Genomic DNA, 18,367 nt, shown 5'->3' with positions numbered 1-18,367 from the left:
CATTTCGTTCCAAAAAGGATCGGCATCAGTTCATATATTTATAAAAAAATCTTTACCAATGTAAATAAATGTGTTCAGATAATCGAGATAACCATTGAACCTCTTGTACCGCACCAGTGGTAAAGTTTCTTGTCTTTGCTCAACTCCGAGAGCGTGGAGCGGCAAAGACGCGACACACGAGTCACCAATCTCGCGGCTTCTCCATGCTCACAGGATATGCGTGACCTCACTATATCTAAGAAAAATAAGAAACTGCTCGCAGTCTGTATTCTTTTTAACTATTTCATGGGAGTGACGCAAGTCTCTTCTATTGAGTGAGAAAGTGACAAACCCATTCTCTGCCTAGCGAGGGTAACCACAGACCACTCATGAATTGCTCCCTTGGCGCGGAAATCAGTGAAATCGTATCGAGTATACAAAGTTAGAGCGAGTTCCTTTAGACCTCCCGAACTCGTATAACGTTGGAAACAATTATAAGTACAGGAAGAAGTCTTAAAATCTGCTAGATAAATTTGTTTCATACTTTCTGAGAAGTTAAAGAAATTCGGGAGCTTTCCTGCAAAGAAACTAAAATGGTAGGTAACCGACTTAGTTTTTCAGATAATTTACAATAACTGAAAATTTGAGTGTCTGTTTGTGGACCTTACGTCTTGCCCAACAATATAGTTGCAAAGATGTTTATAGTTTGCCCACACGATTAAGCTCTTTTCTTGTAACCTGTCATCGTTTCACAAACACCACGGCAACGGAAAACCTTTCCGAGCCTCCTTAAACACCGTTGTTGTCCAACCACACCCGTATTGTTTTTAACAGAGAACAATTGCGTCCCATGTATTTGCCCAGTGGTTTTTTTGATGACTTTTAGACCACACCTCATAAACTTCGTGATCCCTCGTGGACCCCAGGTCAGAGGAGTAGCGGAGAAAGTTAGCTCCAAATCTCAACACGAAACATACTTATAAAGAATTGTAGAGGGTAACTGAAATGAAAAAGAAAAGGCGTCCTGCATAGTAGTCTTTCAAATTTCTTTTTAGCCAAAAGGGAGTCGTGCAGAGGCATGGGGCGAAAGCAACCAAAAATTAGGAGCAGGCCGAGGGGAGGAGCTTACTTAGCCGGCCTTTTCCTTGTTTTTTGTATATACAAGCGTGGTACACCAAACATTCGGTTTACTTATAAAACTCTTTGTCGTTGTCGTATGAAAAAAAATGGACAATAAGTTTGAGAATGAAAACGGAATAGGAATATAGAGGCAAGACCGATACAACGCAGATAAGTTTTAAGACGGAGCACTATATTTCGGCTGGCCAAACCAGCCTTCTTCAGGTGCCTGAAGAAGGCTGAAGTTCTTCTGGTGCCTGAAGACGTTGTATCGGTCTTGCCTCTATATTTATATTCGTTATTTTGGGCCGATTAGGTCATGGCTGATCCAACGTACAAGAGTAGGATTATCGCTCACGGTTGCTTGCTGAACATTTAAAAAAGAATAGGGTTTAGTGATAAAAGGTCAGATCGATTAAAGGTATGAGCTGAGACTAAAATGGTTCACTTAACAATTTTATGTCGAGCTTATAAGTGGGAAACACTAAAAATTGTACATTGCTAGTTTTATTAACGCCATACGTAAGTGACATTGCTTACTGTTGCGGAAAATCATATTTTAGAGTCAGCTTTGTATATAAAGCAATGATTTTGCATGCATTCTTGGGAACAGCAGAAATGACTTAGAAAAACATTCTAAGTACAGTGTTCATTCCGTGCAATGGAGCATAAATAAAAGGTTCTCGTAAAATAGACACCTTATTTTAGACCACAGAAGACAAGCAAAAAGTAATATGGGTACCCCGGTTAAAAATACATCGATAACTCTATTAATTAATACCAGTTCTGATTTAAAGGAAAAAGTTATGAGAACAAAATAAAAGTAGTCTGTACCACTAAACATGCCTTCACGATTTAGACATGGAGTCCCAAAGTTTTTTTAAGCATGTATTCTAATATATATCTTATGATGATAAGTCCTCACCCACCCTACCCCACACCGTTCTGTTTTCACTCAGCGGCTGGTCAGCGGTCCGGGTATAAGGTAAACATGGCGATCCCTTACTGAACACCGTTCTTGTCGATCAGAAAATCAAAATACCAGCATGATATTGCCTCGAAGAAGAAGCAGTTGTGTTATTTGATTTGTACTTCACATTTGAGTCCAAGCTTGGGTGACACAGGTTATTTCTTATGGTGGACTGACGAGGGGAATTTGAACACTAGTTGTGTTTGAATTGTTGGAAGAAATGGTCGCATGGGAATGTAGGAATGGTAAGTATTACGAATAATTTCACATTTTGCTGCTTGGATAGAAAGTAAAGCTTACTTGAATTGCTTTCGCATGTACTTCTGACGGTTTTAGATCTATCTGCTCGATTTGTGTCTGCAACGCTTCATGTTGATAAGTTCCTTCAAAATGGCGGCCAAACTTGGAGATTGCCGAAAATTAGGTAAGTTCGTGGAGTTATAAAGTTTTCGTAAAGGTCGGGCCGCAAAGTTTTTTTTTCTGTAGTTACCTTTTCTATGGCATCTACTTCCTAACTATGTTAGTTGGATCAGTTAAGAACGCCTCACTTTTTCAAAAATTTACCTTGAATTTGATCGGTTTTCGCGTGTGTGACTAAAGCGAACCGATAAGGTGTCATTCAAGTCTTCCTGTCTCCTTGATTGAAATGTTATGTTCACGAAAGTCGCCTCGATGGATAAGATAGAATTAATATACATGGCTGTGGTATTTGTTTTTTGCTGAGTTTCGTAATTTTTTTTTTTAATTGTTTTCCAAAGTTGTCTCAAAATAGTCTCGAAAAGTGTCACGACAGGCCTTCGATCAAGTGAAATTTCATTTCCGTAAAACTTTGAAAAATAAAGAGATCCGATCAAACGGATTGTGGTTTTATTATAGGCACATGAATGTCTTACAACACACAAGAAATAAGGGAAATCTGTGTCTCAAGCAAAATTGACCGGACCGCTTTTACAGAGACACACTCTTAAATTTTGAATCCCTTTATGGCGAGTTTTAACAACCCTGTTTACGCTTGTCAAAGTTATTCAATATGCAGTTATACTCTTGTCAGTGAGACTGGTGCACCCTTGTTTTGATGTGTTGCCGTTTATCCTCACCCTTTCCTGTCAGCACCTCTTGCAGGCTTTTAGTAAATTCTCTGAGTTCTTTAATCGAGTGACTGTGAGGCCTCCCCTCATAGTCACATAATTCTTCAAAGGATGCCACCCAGTTGCTATGTTTTTTTATGTCTGCCTGCAGGTTTTTTTAATCGGGTTAACGACGCACGTCAAAGAGGAATGGCAATAAAACAAGTATTCAATTCATTCATTCTCAGTATTTGGATACACTTAGCGGGCGTCAATTCGCAGAACTTGATGGCCGGTCGAAAAGTGAAATAGGTAATGAAAGTGAAGAATAATATTTCTCTAGTCCTCAAAAATTCATTTGGTAGGAGTTCGGTGTTCTAGTTTTATCTCAAGCACCTATACGTCTCTGTCTTGTAAGTCTCGAAGGTTCCCAACAGCTAGTAAACTGTTATCATCTTCTGATAAAAATCTAAGATACTACCTAAACCTCTGTAGCCGAAGCGTCTACTAGCACTGGCCGTCAGCCATGCAGTTATCATAGTAGCTTTGGAGTGCGGAGTTATTCTTTTTTATTCCGCATAGTTTTTTTTTTTATCAATTCTGGACGTTAGATCGACCGTCTTTCACCATAACAACCGCTCGTCGATAAAAAATGCAACGATGTCAGGTATATTTATCAGAAAAATTGTTCACCTCATCTGCTGACGTGGTGTAGCCCGTTATTCCATCTTAAAGTAGCGCCATTTACCGCAGCCATTTAGAGTGCTCTCAGATATTACTTTTTCGATAACAAGGAAAGTATTCTCTTTATAGCCATATGATCTGCCTCATGACATGATGTTACAGCGATCACTTTAAACCTTTATCCGGTTACTAAATGGATGAGTGAGTCCTAAGAATTCCTAACCTTTGAAGAGTATCTGCATTTCTGCATTGTATTTAAAGAGTCACTGATAATAGTCGACGGTAAAGCTATCATCGAGAGAAAATCACCTCATGTATCATTGAGAATCAGATGTCGTATTCTTCACTCTCACTTGAAGGACAGATTACGATACAGTATATTCTCTCCTTTTGCAACAAATGTACTTTGTCAAGGAGACAGTTCATGAGACTGCTGAAGTGATTGAATAATCCTCGGCTCAGGATATGACTTGATGAAATACAAATTTCTCCCCAGTTACAGTAACAGTAAAAAAACTGTACGGAAGCCGGTAAAAAGAATATAGAACTGAAAGGATTAAAGCAATTGAATGGCATTTTGAAGAGTAAAAACACTCGAGGGAAGACAGCCAGTTAATCTTTTTACGCAATGTGCTGCCTGATCAAAGTTCAAAATTCCGCGGCAAGTTGAGAGCAACTATTTGTAATGTGATAACTCCCAAATCAGCCTGCCAATAAGGTTAATATATCAGCAGCCAAAACAACAGGTCAGTGGGGTATTCTAGTGTTTGATTGGTTGGTAAAAAATGGCTGATAGGGACGCTGTAACTACACACCTGAGAGCTAGCGTTACATCAGAATGTAGTGACCGTCTTTTCTGTAGAATTATGGCGAATTATCGACCTTTTTTAGTTAATCTAGGTGCTCTTGTTTCACTGATTAACAGAAAGCCTCATCAGTGATAGAATTTTTATCAAAAGCAACGTTATTGTCAACAAATTGGTCCAGACTGAAACATTGAAGTTCAGCCGGCTGTGCATTTCAGGAAGAAAATTGACGCGCGTGGGGTTTGATTCGAAGACGAATGTTCTTACACTTCTCCCTGAAAGAATCGTATAAGGTAGGTTAACTCGTCCATCATGAAAACAGATGACACATCCAGCTTTTTTTGGCTTTTGAGGAAAGATCTGACGATTTACGAACTGATTTCTTCGAAACCTTGTGCAATAACACCGTTATGACCTTTCGAGGGGGTTCGAAATTGACTTTGTATACACCACTTTCATCAATTGCTACAGGGTTGATATTCTTTTGTTTGAATTCAAATTAGCCTCGCTAGCCTCGCTTGAAATAATGCATTCTTTTGAATTTTAAACTGGAGAACGAGGCCAGAAAGGCTAATTTAAATTTAAACAAAAGAATATCAATCCGGCAGCCAATTATGAAAGTCAGGTCAATGAAGTACTTCTCTCAGCATTTGACTGAAAATGCCGTTTTATTTAGGTTATTCAGAACACTCAAACATTTAATGTCACACTTAATTTACGTAAACAAAAATCAATAACTTTTGTCAAAGACAACTATTCGTATGAAATTCTGAACACTTCATTGTAAGCAATGAATAAAAATGAAAAACTGTTGTCACGGGTAGAAATTTACGGAGGGGAGGTGAGGGGAGCTGCCTCACACGTTTCACGGGAATTAAATTGATCATTAACGAACAGCGGAAATTAATTCAATTTCAACGGCTCACAGAAATGAACATTATTTTAAGGGAGCAGTTGACGTCAAATGTCCCATTTTATAGTTTCCTTAACCTTTTGGTCTTCTCAAACGACGGTTACTTCCAATCCTTTAGTTAGGAAGTTTTTTTGATCCCTTTTGATCCTTTGTTTGACAGCCGAAACACGGAGTATTAAAACGATCGTATAATGTTCCTTTCACGGGCTTCATTTATCATAAAATATGTGGTCTCAATTTGTTCCATTGACTTAGTTTTGGGCTACGCCACTTCAATTGCGTTATCTGTCACTACCGACTCGTTTACGTACTTTCCTGAAACTCTTGCTTGTTTAGGGAAGCAATTCATACGAGTGAGCTAGTTTTGTTAGTTTACAAGTTGCACAAATCAAGACGCTGACTTAAGTGGGGGAGTGGAAGAAACAAATTCGCTATGTTAAAAGTAAAACAAAACGTCGAAGTCGTCGTTTGTTTAAGTAGATATGAAACATGTTTGCTGACATTTTGCAATTTGACGGTAATAAGATTATGACGAAATCAGGTAATTCATGAATATTTTTTTAACTACTTGTAATTTGAAAACTCAGGCCAAATTTAGAGCAGGAAACTCTCGAGAAGTTATGTTATAAGGTAAATAATCGTCGATTTCAGGGTCTCTCTCCTCCGCCATTACGAAGGCGTTCTTGACAAGTCGGTTTTTGATTCAACAATTGCAAACTCCTACTTGGATTGTGCTGATCGAGTAAAAATAAATGCTGGTTACGAAAATGCTAGTTACGTCACTGTAATTACCCACTTAAAAGCTTAGGTTATGTAATATTCCTGAACATATTTATGGAGAGTTAAAGCGAATCGTCTTCCTTGTTCTAATGATTTCAAGTTCTAGCGTTTCACTGACTTACGGCAGGTGATCACGAAGGGCAAAAGCTCGATTTACAGTTGCGTTATTGAAAATTATTTGCTGACTGATAAAAGAGTGCTACAGATTCCAACATTGGAGCAGAACGCACTGAAGTAACTGGCTGCACATTTGAGGAAAGGAAGTTAACACATCTCAGATTTGTTTTGAGGACGATTCCTTTTCGGTTTGTGACTGAAGGTTTCCCTGCGAGGTAAGTTGTCAACCAGTAGATCCTGAACTCGGATGCTTTTTTGGCATTTTTGCTGATAGGTCTGACAATGAAGCCATACATAGCTTTTACAAACGAACTGATTGCCTCTTAGCCTTCCGTTTTAATGTTATTTTGACCTTTCGCGTTGCTGCAATTTTCGATTTTTTCTAGGTGCATCTCTTAGCATACGACCAAAAGAGCTATTTCATCGCGCTCATTCACACTAACACATTCTGGAGAGTTGAAACCAGCTTGTTTACACCTAACAATGCTATGTGATATACAATAAGCATTGTCTAGGAGACTGTTTGGACGACATTACCTGATACAGACAAAGATAATGAATCCTTCGTTTGGCATCCATAGCGTATGGTTTTTTTAACGAGTGCAACAATACTGCAAGTCGTAGGCAGGAAATGGGTTGGAATTAACTTAGCAAACGATCCGTAAAAATTCTTACTTTGTATCTCAGCAAGGTTCTTAAAGCGAAGATCACTAATTGAGAATGCGGAACACCATTAGCGACTATAATCACTCCTGCGTAAAATCACCCTCTTGATTTTCACAGAAGTAATCATGGGCTTCCAATATGTCATCAACTTAAGCTTTCTAACAAAAGTGACATTTACTAAACTAAAGGTTATTGAATCCTAAGCGTGTGAAGTTCTGCTAAAAATTTTGATAAAAATTCTTAGAAGACACTTTGGCTGAAATAGATGGAAACTTATCGAAACAATATTCAATCAAGCGGTTAGTTCAAGTATTGTGCATTTTTGCATATTGTCTGCTTCCCGGCCGATAGAAATAAACGGGGTTTTAAAATTTCCTTTTTTTTCTAAATGATTCAAAATGTTATCTGGCACAACACAACACCTAAGGGATACCATCTGCTTTACAAAATATTGATACGAACAACGTTTTGTTTGTGTTAACAAGATAAATTTTACATATAATTATACAATGTTTACAAAAGATGTTTGAAAACTTCTGTGTTATTGAACCATGTGTCCTTGATGAGTGTACAGTTAGTTTACTAATTGAGCTAACGTACAGGAACATAGACACTCGTCCACACTTGCCTTGCCTCGTTTAAGACACCCGCATCAAGAATTGTCGTTCTTGAGAGGTCCATTGAAATTTTTGTGCTCCGGGTGAACAACTGATCCACCTGAAGTCATTACTCTGTGGTGAAATATCTCTGAAATGTTAGTTATCTGCAATCACTGCCAATTTAGGGTCGCTGAACTTATGAGATTTATGAATCGATCTCTAGCTGTGATGCACATATCACTGTGTAGCTTCATGAAAAGAATTTGGTAGGAAAGCCCCTCTAAATTCATCGAATAATATTACTGTAAGTTAAGAACAAAAATATACTACAGTATGTTACATATTGTTTGCAGAAAGAATTTTCCAGTCTGAAATATAATGGATGACAGGCATCGGAAACTCTTGCACCGCTGTTTGTCGGAGCTCGAAAAGGACCTTGAACCAAAGAAAGTACTGTCTGAATTAGCTTCTGTACTGTACACCACAGACGTACAAGAAGTGTATCAAATGGACTCAAGAGTGGACCAAGTACGCAAGCTATTAGATTTACTTCCAAGGAGAGGACCGAATGCTTTTGATGTTTTTGTGAAAGCACTGGAGAAAATACAGCCACACCTGACTATTACTTTGCAAAATGCAGGTAAACATCTCATAGCAGCTTTTGATACAACAGCCTTTTTTGATTTTATGATTGTATGGCAGTCTAATTTTGTCTAACATTAATCAACGTTGTGCAATATGAAAGCAAAAGAAGTACATTGCATCACAATGTTAAATCTGTAAGGTTGGGCCTTTAATGTTCCCTTCAACTATTTTCTTTGAGTTGTCGTTGGTTTTTGGTTAAACTTTTTAATGTTATGACTGACCTTTCACGCGTTTAAAACAATAAAAAATTTGATACAGCGAAAAACGCCCCGGGGTGAATTAAACAGAAGGGTGAAATGTGTCGGAGGAGACACAACTGGAGTATATAGCTCAAACCTATTCATTATCACTTGGGTATCCGGTCGTTTCAAGCCCGATCCAGTAGTACCTAGTTTGATTCGGCTCCTATCCAAGCCGTTGATCGATTCTTATCCATCCCAATATACATTTATTCAAATGACCTGATGCTCGAGTGCGTAAACAGATGTCCATGGTTGCACACGACAAGTTAGTAAAGTCAAGCGAGTAAGATACAAGAAAAATTATGTTTTGTGTAATTGTGACTTCTTGACAAAAACAATTGAATCATCTCCTAGTACAAGACAAGTATGATATTTTCAATATAACGGTTTATTGTTTCTTTTTGTGACTTTCTTGACAATAACATCTGGTGAAAGTGTGACTTTTTTTCCTTCCTTTGTTATTAAGAGTAATGTGTTTGGGAATTCTATGATTTCTAAAACTTGAGGTTTTGATAAGATAAACATAAGGCTGTAATGAATATGAAAGCGATCTTTGCAGTAATGAAGACTACCTAAGCATTAGTGAAAATGAATTATGTGGGATTTACATCCTCGATTAAAACACATATTTTTTCATTGTCCCGCGCTCCTTGCAAATGGTTCCATCTTCCCTATAAGAAACGCAATAATGAGGATGAGTTGATTGCACTAATTATTAGACAGTCTCCATTATCTCACCTTCAGAAAAGGTAATGATGCAGGAAGAGCTAGACAAAGGAAGAGCGAGCAGTGCGATGAGAAGTAGCGAAAGAGATGAGACGAAAGCAGCTTTGGAAAAAGAGAAAAATGAGCACGAGGAAACGAAGAGGACGCTCGAAGAAATGAAGAGTCAACATGAAGCAATGATGGCTGAGAGCGCGGAGAATTACAAAAAAGGTGTGGCGTTTAGACTGAAATTGAAAGTTGGAAGAAGAGCTGTTATACTAAAACCTGTTAACGGAAGATACTTTTGGTATTTCTTAAGGTGTCCCTGTAGAGAGTTTATGTCAGATTTTCTGACATTGCTCGAACCCCCTGTAGGCAAGATGAAGCGAGTCCTGTGTTCTGATTGGCTACCTGAGCGGGAAAGATGGACCCATCTTGCCTGCTCGGCCCGCATTGATACCACGCATGAAAAAAACTAGAATTAGAACTAAGTTCGTAATTCTTGGAAAATTTCGGCGATGGAAACTAAAAATGCGGCAGAAGATAGTAAAAACAAAACAGAAACAACTCTCGTGAGTTGGTTGTGCTACAAACACAGTTGGCATTTTTTTTCCCGGCTCTCGAAGTAAACAAGCTATTTTTAATTCATAATAATGCGAAATCTTTTTGTAATAAAATAAATCCTTTATTAACCAAGCTTGTTCCGTCAAGATGACTGGATATAAGCCTCGTTCTTTTCCCGAATTTTTGTGTGCGAAAAAAAGAACTCGGCCAATATATATCCAATAATTTGAATATATCAACAAAGTTGAAATGGTGAATTGGCCACCGTTACGGTTATAAAAGCTGACGTAACGGTGGCCAATTTACCACTTCAACTTTGTTGATATATTCAAATTATTTCGTTACCCCCACCCCCATATACAAACAAAATGTGGGTTATGAGTAAATTGTATCCAATTAAATAGTCTGGCTTATCTCCTTATCAGGGGTGGCAGCTTTGAAACAAGAGCAAAGCAAGCATGAGGTAACGCAGAAGAAACTTGAAGAAATAACGAGTCGCTACGAACCACTGATGACTGAGAACGAGAAATACAAAACAGGTGGGATTTTTTTTCTGAAATTACAAATTTTGAAGAAGAGCTGTCTTGAATGTGTCAAACATGTGACACCTCAAGATCTCTCCCTCCCCCCCCCCCCCCCCCCACACACCGAACCAGTCTATAAATAATAGCTGTAATCACTGGTCCTTAAATTTGATTTTAAGGGTTCGGAATATTCCCTTCCTTCATATCTAAAGTTTTTATATTAGACTCAAAAGGTGAGGATGCTAACCCTATATGATCTGTTATATGGACAAATTTATTTTGGGAGAACTAAGGAGGATCAGTCGTCTCTAACAGATTTTAAAGGAGGGACTGTGGAAAATTGACTGCCATTGACGGGGATCATTTGAATATCGTAGAGCATTATGGGGGATCAGTTACATTTTTATCGTGATACAACCTCTTGGATATAATCAACAATTTCTCGAGCTTAACGAGTACTCCGTTGGAAGAGCATTCAAGCGCGAGGTCAGAACGTCCATGGCTCGGAATTCGAACTTCGTATGGGAAAATTTCTCAAGATTTGAAAGTATAACCTAAAGAAAAGAATGAAAAGTGTTCGTTGATACCTGTGGGAATAAGAGTGCAGATTTGAAAGATAAACCAAGTATTTATTGATTACATACATTAAATTTTTCCTTAAAAGATCAATGGGTTATTGGAAAAAAAAACAGGTGAAAAGAATAGGAAAAAAACTATCAGCTAGGGGATGTTGTCTCTATAGAAAACCGAACTCTCTTGTTTGAATGAAAAACGACTGTATAGCAAGAAGAGTTGATAAAATGACCTTGAAACGGTTGGAAAAAGATAGAGCTATCATATTGACAGAAAACGTTGCCACGCTCAGATTGGCCATTGCATATTGCAAGATAAATTGGTTTTATACACTGACTTGATAATGTGGATTGGCTACCTTAGAGATAATTATTCTCAAGCTTATGTTTTGCGGGTTAGCCCTGCCTTTGTGTACATCGGTTTTTTTTCCTCTTACGCTGTACTTCGAGGTTCAGATGGAAAGGTCCTCCTTAAGCCTTCCCTGCCTGGTGTCTGTATTTAGTTCTTGGGCATAACATTTAATTTAGTTTCACAATGCCACTCTTTACCCAGGGTACAAATAGGTAACTACAAACTGTTAGGAAAACACGGAGATCAAAATACTGTGATAAGTCCATTTTCGGGTCCGCAGGCACTTAATTTCTAACGTACTGATCGAACACAACAAGCGGCCATGTTGTTTTTATTACACACACACCACAACAACAACCACCCCGAGGGGGGTGGTAACGAAAGTAACACATTTCGTTCTAACAGGGAGGTACACGGTTTCGGCTTTCGCTACAATGCTCCCCCTCCTAAGAGACACTGTCCTCAGTGTCACGGTGCTAACCACTCCAACAGGAACGAATAAAGTTAACAATTTAACAACAGCTCCGAGCGTCTTGTAAAGTTCTTCTAAAACAACAAGCACTGATCAGTAAACAATAGAAACTAATGTCACTCAAAGTTCCTCCTGTCTATCACGCTTAAGAAACTCTTTAAAAGTCTATTTGAGTGTTCAATGTCCAAGGTAATGAAGGGGTTAGACCCAATCACCGTAACGATTTGGTTCTCTCTGCTCCCTTCCATAACGTGTCCGTACATTATGTGGTAGGCTTCCTCGGGAAGGGGTCCCACTATCCTTCTCCAACACGCCCTGTTGGTCTACAACTGGAACCACTGGCAGGGCATCAGCAGGTATCTCTGCATCTGTATCCCTTCCCGTGTCTGCTTCGTCGTCACTGTTCTCCGCATCAGATTCAGGCTTCTCGGACATTGTTGTTGAATCAGGTTGGATGCTACCATGAACAGAATTCTGAGACTCCACGGCAATGCTGCCATCCAGAACACCCTCCCTCAGCACAGTTGGAACAGAGCCACCCGGGATAACAGGCTCAATTTCTCCAACACTCGCAACTTGGGATACAGGCGTAACAGTCTCTCCTTCCTCCGAAATCCAGCTCCTCAATGCTGGTCCGAGATATGGCTTGAGTCGGTCTGCGTGAATAACTTTAGCTTTTGCCCTTCGACTTTTTTGAATATGATAGGTTACATCTGACAACACAGACACCACCAAATAAGACCCTTCCCACGGACAATCCAACTTGGGGTTCCTGCCTTTCTTTCAGCGTACGTTGTCCAGCCAGACGCTGTCTCCCACCCGGAAAGGCTTACTGGACACTCGTTTGTCATAGTTTCTCTTCTGCCGTTCTGCTGCTTTTCCGAGATGTCGTCGTGCTACCTCGTGGGCGCCAGACAGTCTCTGTTGAAAAGCCAATGCATACTCAGTTGACAGAGGCGGCGTATCTGGAGTTGACTCAGTGACTACGTCAAGTGGGACTTCAATTTCACGTCCAAGCATTAGCATGTTTGGGGTTTCCCCCGTAGACTCATGCACAGAGCTTCTGTAGGCCATCATGCAAGGTTGAAGTTGTAAGTCCCAGTCCTCTTGACTTTCTTTAAGTTTTCCTCGCAGCATTTCAACCAATGTTCGATTGTACCGTTCCACCTGTCCGTCTGACTGTGGATGCAATGGGGTGGTTCTAGTTTTCTCGATATCCAAGAGCTTACACACTTCAGCCATGAGTTTGGACTCAAAGTTTGTTCCCTGATCACTATGTAACTCCCGAGGAACTCCAAAACGACCCACGAACTCACCCACCAACTTTTCAGCTACTGTGACAGCTTCTTGATTCGGAATAGGATAGCTTTCAGTCCACTTTGTAAAGTAGTCGGTTACAACAAGAACAAATTTATTACCACGAGGTGTCTGAGGTTGTGGTCCAAGTATGTCCATCGCAAGACGTTCCATCGGAGCACCAACTACGTATTGCTTCAGAGGCGAACGTCGCTTCCGTCCCCAGCTCTTCTTGGCACCACACTCATGACAAACTTTGATCCATCTCTTGACTTGTGAAGTTAGGCCTGGCCAGTAGTACCGAGCTCTAAGCGCTCCCAGTGTCTTGTTGACACCCCGGTGACTTGCAGTTGTATGGTTGTGATGAGCTCTGAGCGCCGTTTCTTGCAGGTTGCTTGGAAGTACAATCTGGTACTGTATTCTAGTACCACTTCCCTCTTCCCACCTCCGGCATAGTACTTGATCTCGGATTTCCAGTTGGTCCCACTGGGCCCAAAGTGCCTTCACTGTGCGGTCATATGGAGAGACATCTTCCCACTTCGGTCGGACTGCACTTGCACCTTTGCACTGTAATATCACCTTTAGGCTAGGATCTGCTGCTTGTTGCTCATGAAGGTACTCTCGAGTCCACGTTGGTTCCAGTCTGATCGTTTTGCACCAAGTTTCAGGCTGATCATTGGTAAAGCAACGTTCAGTAGTAGCTGACGACAATTCTGCTCCACCTCGCTTATCGTGAAGAATTTCCGTTTGCTCCTTTACAAACTCGTCACTCCTACCCTGGGAAACATCAGTCTGAGCAGCCACACTAACCACTTGCTCAACCTTCTTCCACTCCTTACACCATTTGCAACCATCGTTACAAGGTCTTCGTGACATGGCGTCAGCATTTTGATGTCGTTGGCCTTCTCGATACTCAATCTCATCTGTAAACACACTGAGGAACTCTATCCATCTTGCCAACTGTCCCTCTGGTTCCTTGACTTTAAGCACTGAGCGAAGGGGGGCGTGGTCAGTCCTTATGCGAAACTTCGGCCCCTGCAAATAGTGACGAAACTGCTTCACAAACTCCACAACAGCAACCAGCTCTTTCCGCGTAACGCAGTAGTTTCTCTCGGCCTTGGTCAACGTTCTACTCGCATAAGCAACTGGATGCTCCACTCCATTCTTTAACTGACTCAAGACGGCTCCAATACCATGGTTGCTGGCATCAGTGTCAAGTATGAACTCCGCTGTGAAATCTGGGTATGACAAGACAGGAGCTGTGGCCAACAAGGTCTTCAAGGTATCAAACGACACCTGGCACTCGGATGTCCAAGTAAAGTCAACATTTACTTCAGTCAGTTTGTGAAGAGGCCTGGCAACCAGGGCAAAATTTGGAACAAAACGTCGATAGTAACTGGCAAGTCCTAGAAAGCTCTTTACTTCAGTTGCATTCTCAGGTACTGGCCACTCATGAACTCGTTTAACCTTCGCAGGGTCAGTCTCGATGCCCTTCTCAGATACAATATGGCCAAGATATGCGACGCGTTTCTGGAACAGCAGACATTTGCTTGGTTTTAACTTAAGTCCAGCTGATGCAAAGCGAACGAACACTTCCTCTAGACGCTCCAGTTCCTCTTGAAAAGTTCTCCCATACACAATTGTATCATCAAGGTAGATGAGGCAGGTCTCAAACCTTAGCCCTGCTAAGATCAGTTCCATTGATCTTTCAAAGGTACTTGGTGATGAAGTGAGACCGAAAGGCATAACATTCCACTCGTAGAGACCAGAAATGGTTACGAAGGCTGCTTTACCACTGCTAGCTGGGTCCATAGGGACTTGCCAATACCCCGATGCCAGATCCAAGGTGGAGAACCATTTTGCACCGGAAAGAGAACACAGAGAGTCATCAATCCTTGGCAACGGGTAAGCATCTTTGACTGTTACTGCGTTGACCTGTCTGTAATCTACACAGAACCTTTGCGAGCCATCCTTCTTGGTAACTAACACCACAGGAGATGACCACGGACTGTTGGATTTCTTCACAATTCCACGTTGTGAAAAGTCCTCCACCTGCCTCTCAATTTCCGCATGTTTCGATGGTGATGTGCGGCGAGGATGCTGTTTGATTGGTCTTGCATCGCCTGTGTCGATATTGTGTGTCACTAGGTTGGTTCTGCCAAGATCTTGTTCTGATAAGGAGAATACGTCTTTATGCCGGTGTAAGAGTCCAGCAACTGCCTGGCTTTCTTCTTCGGTCAACTGTTCTGAACTGCGCCGCCAAAGTTCTCTGAGTGGATCTGGTAACAAGTCTCCACTTTCCTCCGCCCTCCTCTGGCTTTGGTCAATTCCACTTGTGGAGCCCTGAGAGTTAATTTCAGGAAACTCCAGCTCTGCCACGTTGGAAACTGGTTTGGCCACAGCTACCACAGTCTGAGCACCGATGGTTTGCGTTTTGTCAGCAGTGTTAAGAATTCGCACTGGTACAAGGCCGTTATCTCCCGCAGAAACCAGAGTCCTTCCAATATACAGGCCTTTGTCTCGTAGACGGTTGCCACAGGGCTCTAGGATTCGCAATCCTTGATTAGCATTTTCAGCTTTGGACTGTCGGTGGATAAGATGAACTGGAATTACTGCTTCACAATGTGGTTCTATCACTACAACACGGCGAGTTACACATCTGAGACTGAGTTGCTGGAAACTCTCACTACAACAGTCAATTTCCTCTCCATTGATAAGAAGTTGTTGCTGAACTAGGTCAATCTTTGCATCTACATCAGATAAGAATTCCATGCCTAATATGGCAGAGTCCTCAATGTCGGCTACCAGTACACGTAAGCTTACATCTTGAGTTCCTATCCTTATAGTAATCTCCCCTGTGCCATACGTATTGGTTCTGCGCCCGTCTGCCACAAACACTTGTGAGCCATCTTCACGTAAGGGGAATTTAGCATCCTCAGGTAACCTCTTGTAGCACTCATAGGATAAAACATTTCTCACGGCAACCGTATCTACCAGCCAAACAACTTTACACTGTCCTATGAACCCAATGACATAAAGTCCATAGGGGCGAGTTCTCCGATTAGGTACTACTGTCACATTCCCACCCTCTTTAAGATTGTTAACTGCAGTGTTAGAACTTTGAGGCCCATGACTGTCCAGGTATCTTACTGGGCCCTCGAGGACACCCTGTTCCCGTTTCCCGAGTACTGGTCAGTTGCCGGTCGTCCCCTTCGTTTAGGGCATTCTTTTCTCATGTGTCCCCTCTTTCCACAATGCCAGCATTCCCATCCCCTGGTTTGGTTTCCCTGTGGCACGTCATTTCTGATAGTTGGGGTACCCTGCGGCTGTAGTTGGTTTGCAAGAAATTCATTCAATTGCGTGATGATGCTTTGCTGAGCTTCTAATTGCTGTTGTTGCTGGTCTATCTGAAGCCTAAGCCCATCCACCTTTGTTTGCAATTGTGTTCGTTCTGTTTCCATGGCTCTGACTTTACTACCCGCCCGTCTGAAAGAATTATTGTTGTCTAGAAGTCGGAGGGATTCCAACTCTCTAGCTAGGGAAAGGGCTTGGTCGAGCGTTCCCGGTTTTTCCCGTCTAAGATACAGCCTATCATCCTTATCACTCAAAGCATCAATAAAATGTTGGACAGCAAAACGTTCCTGCACGGAAGCACCCAAATCCTGGTATGCTAGATCTACCATTGAACGAATATCTGTAGCTAACACTTGTAAACTCTCACCTTCGAATTGTCGACGATTTAACAGCCTGGCCCGATGTAACTCGGCTTGTTTCTCCACGCCAAATCGTAGCTGCAATCTCTCCACAATTTTGTCGTATTGTTGACAATCTGAATCCGTGAGTCCACTTAATAATTTCCTACTGTCACCACGAAGACTGGCGGCCAGAAACATCGCCTTTTCTTCCTCGGTCCATCCATTGACGATCGAGCAACGCTCAAAATGCATCAGATATTCTTTCAGGGGTTGTTTTCCATGGAAATCTTCCGGTAGTTTAACAGGTTTCCTTGTTTGACGGACCACCGTCAACCCTTGTGACTTTGCGGGGGTTAACAAGTCATCATCGTTACGCCGGAATGGATTTGCAATCGAAGCACGTGACGTTTCGGTCGCTGGAAGTAGTGTGCTATCTCCGACCTCTGATGACTTTGCGAGGGTTAACAAGTCAGCATCGTTACGTCGGAATGGATTTGCAGTCGACGCACGTGGTGTTTCGGTCACTGGAAGTGTGCTATCCCCGACCTCTGGTGACTTTGAAGTCGAAGCACGTGGTGTCTCGGTCGCTGGAAGTGTGCTATCCCCGACCTCCGATCGTACAAAAAACGGGCTACGCGCCTCCAAATCCGTTTTGAAAGGATTTTCTGACCTGATAGGAGTGGACCACCGCTGCCGCCAATGTGATAAGTCCATTTTCGGGTCCGCAGGCACTTAATTTCTAACGTACTGATCGAACACAACAAGCGGCCATGTTGTTTTTATTACACACACACCACAACAACAACCACCCCGAGGGGGGTGGTAACGAAAGTAACACATTTCGTTCTAACAGGGAGGTACACGGTTTCGGCTTTCACTACAATACTTGTGTAAGGGGTTTTAATGAGTTGCTGAGTGTCGTGTCCTCGACTGAGCGGACAAAATCTTAATTTTTCCTACGCACGCAACAAATGGCCACAGCAGGGGTAAAGCAAGAAAGAATGAGCAATGTTAGGATGGTAGGTGAAGTCCTCGAAGTGAGAGAAGCTCTAGCAAAAGAGAACCAAGAGCATAAGGAAACGCCGAGGAAACTCGAAGAACTTACGAGTCAACGCAAAGCATTGAGTGCAGAAAGTTGAAATCAAATTGATTGACCAGTAAGTCGTGATAGTACAACGAAATAAAATTTCGGACAGGTTAGGAGAACTCAACAACATTTAATCCAGAGTTCAAGGGAGAATAGATGCAAAGAATACCCAACAAAGCAAAAAACCAAACAAACAAACAAACAAAAAAACGGGCTAAAATGCCAGAGGACCTAATCTTCAAAAAAACCGGTGAAAAAAAGTTTAAAACGGATGCCTTGAACAAAATTATCTCGGAGTTTTACACGAAGGTTTGAAAGAACACAAAGCTCATGACTGTTTCCTTGGAAATGGTCCATATAGCAAACTCCCGATCCATTAAGAGCAAATCAGAACGTTCGGATCTACTTTAAGACTACCTTGCCAAATAATAATGGTACTAGTACATACCACAAAGGTGAATAATGCTTTTCGCGCGCTGATTGGCTAGTTCAGAAGTGCATAGCGAGAACTAC

The 18,367-nt window shown here is 41.4% G+C and overlaps 1 protein-coding gene across 2 annotated transcripts in view; it reads left to right on the top strand.

Annotated features, from left to right (window-relative positions):
- The first annotated feature begins 2,080 nt into the window (after positions 1-2,080).
- Positions 2,081-18,367, top strand: part of LOC111347556 (uncharacterized) — a 44,084-nt gene continuing 27,797 nt past the window's right edge. Inside the window, exons 1-5 of one of the 2 annotated variants that reach the window (XM_088741219.1) lie at positions 2,081-2,313; positions 2,405-2,492; positions 8,054-8,340; positions 9,332-9,523; positions 10,282-10,395. In XM_088741219.1, coding sequence (XP_088597345.1) covers positions 8,079-8,340; positions 9,332-9,523; positions 10,282-10,395 — 568 coding nt within the window. In that variant the 5' untranslated portion in view covers positions 2,081-2,313; positions 2,405-2,492; positions 8,054-8,078. Of the gene's footprint in view, positions 2,314-2,404; positions 2,493-4,085; positions 4,919-8,053; positions 8,341-9,331; positions 9,524-10,281; positions 10,396-18,367 lie in introns of those variants that run through there. The other variant, XM_088741220.1, reaches the window with a different exon arrangement.

The sequence above is a fragment of the Stylophora pistillata genome, chromosome 12 (genome assembly GCF_964205215.1).
Source record: "Stylophora pistillata chromosome 12, jaStyPist1.2, whole genome shotgun sequence".
Classification (NCBI taxonomy): domain Eukaryota; kingdom Metazoa; phylum Cnidaria; class Anthozoa; order Scleractinia; family Pocilloporidae; genus Stylophora; species Stylophora pistillata.
Note: the sequence above shows the minus strand (reverse complement) of the source record. Positions and strands in the feature narration are given on the sequence as shown.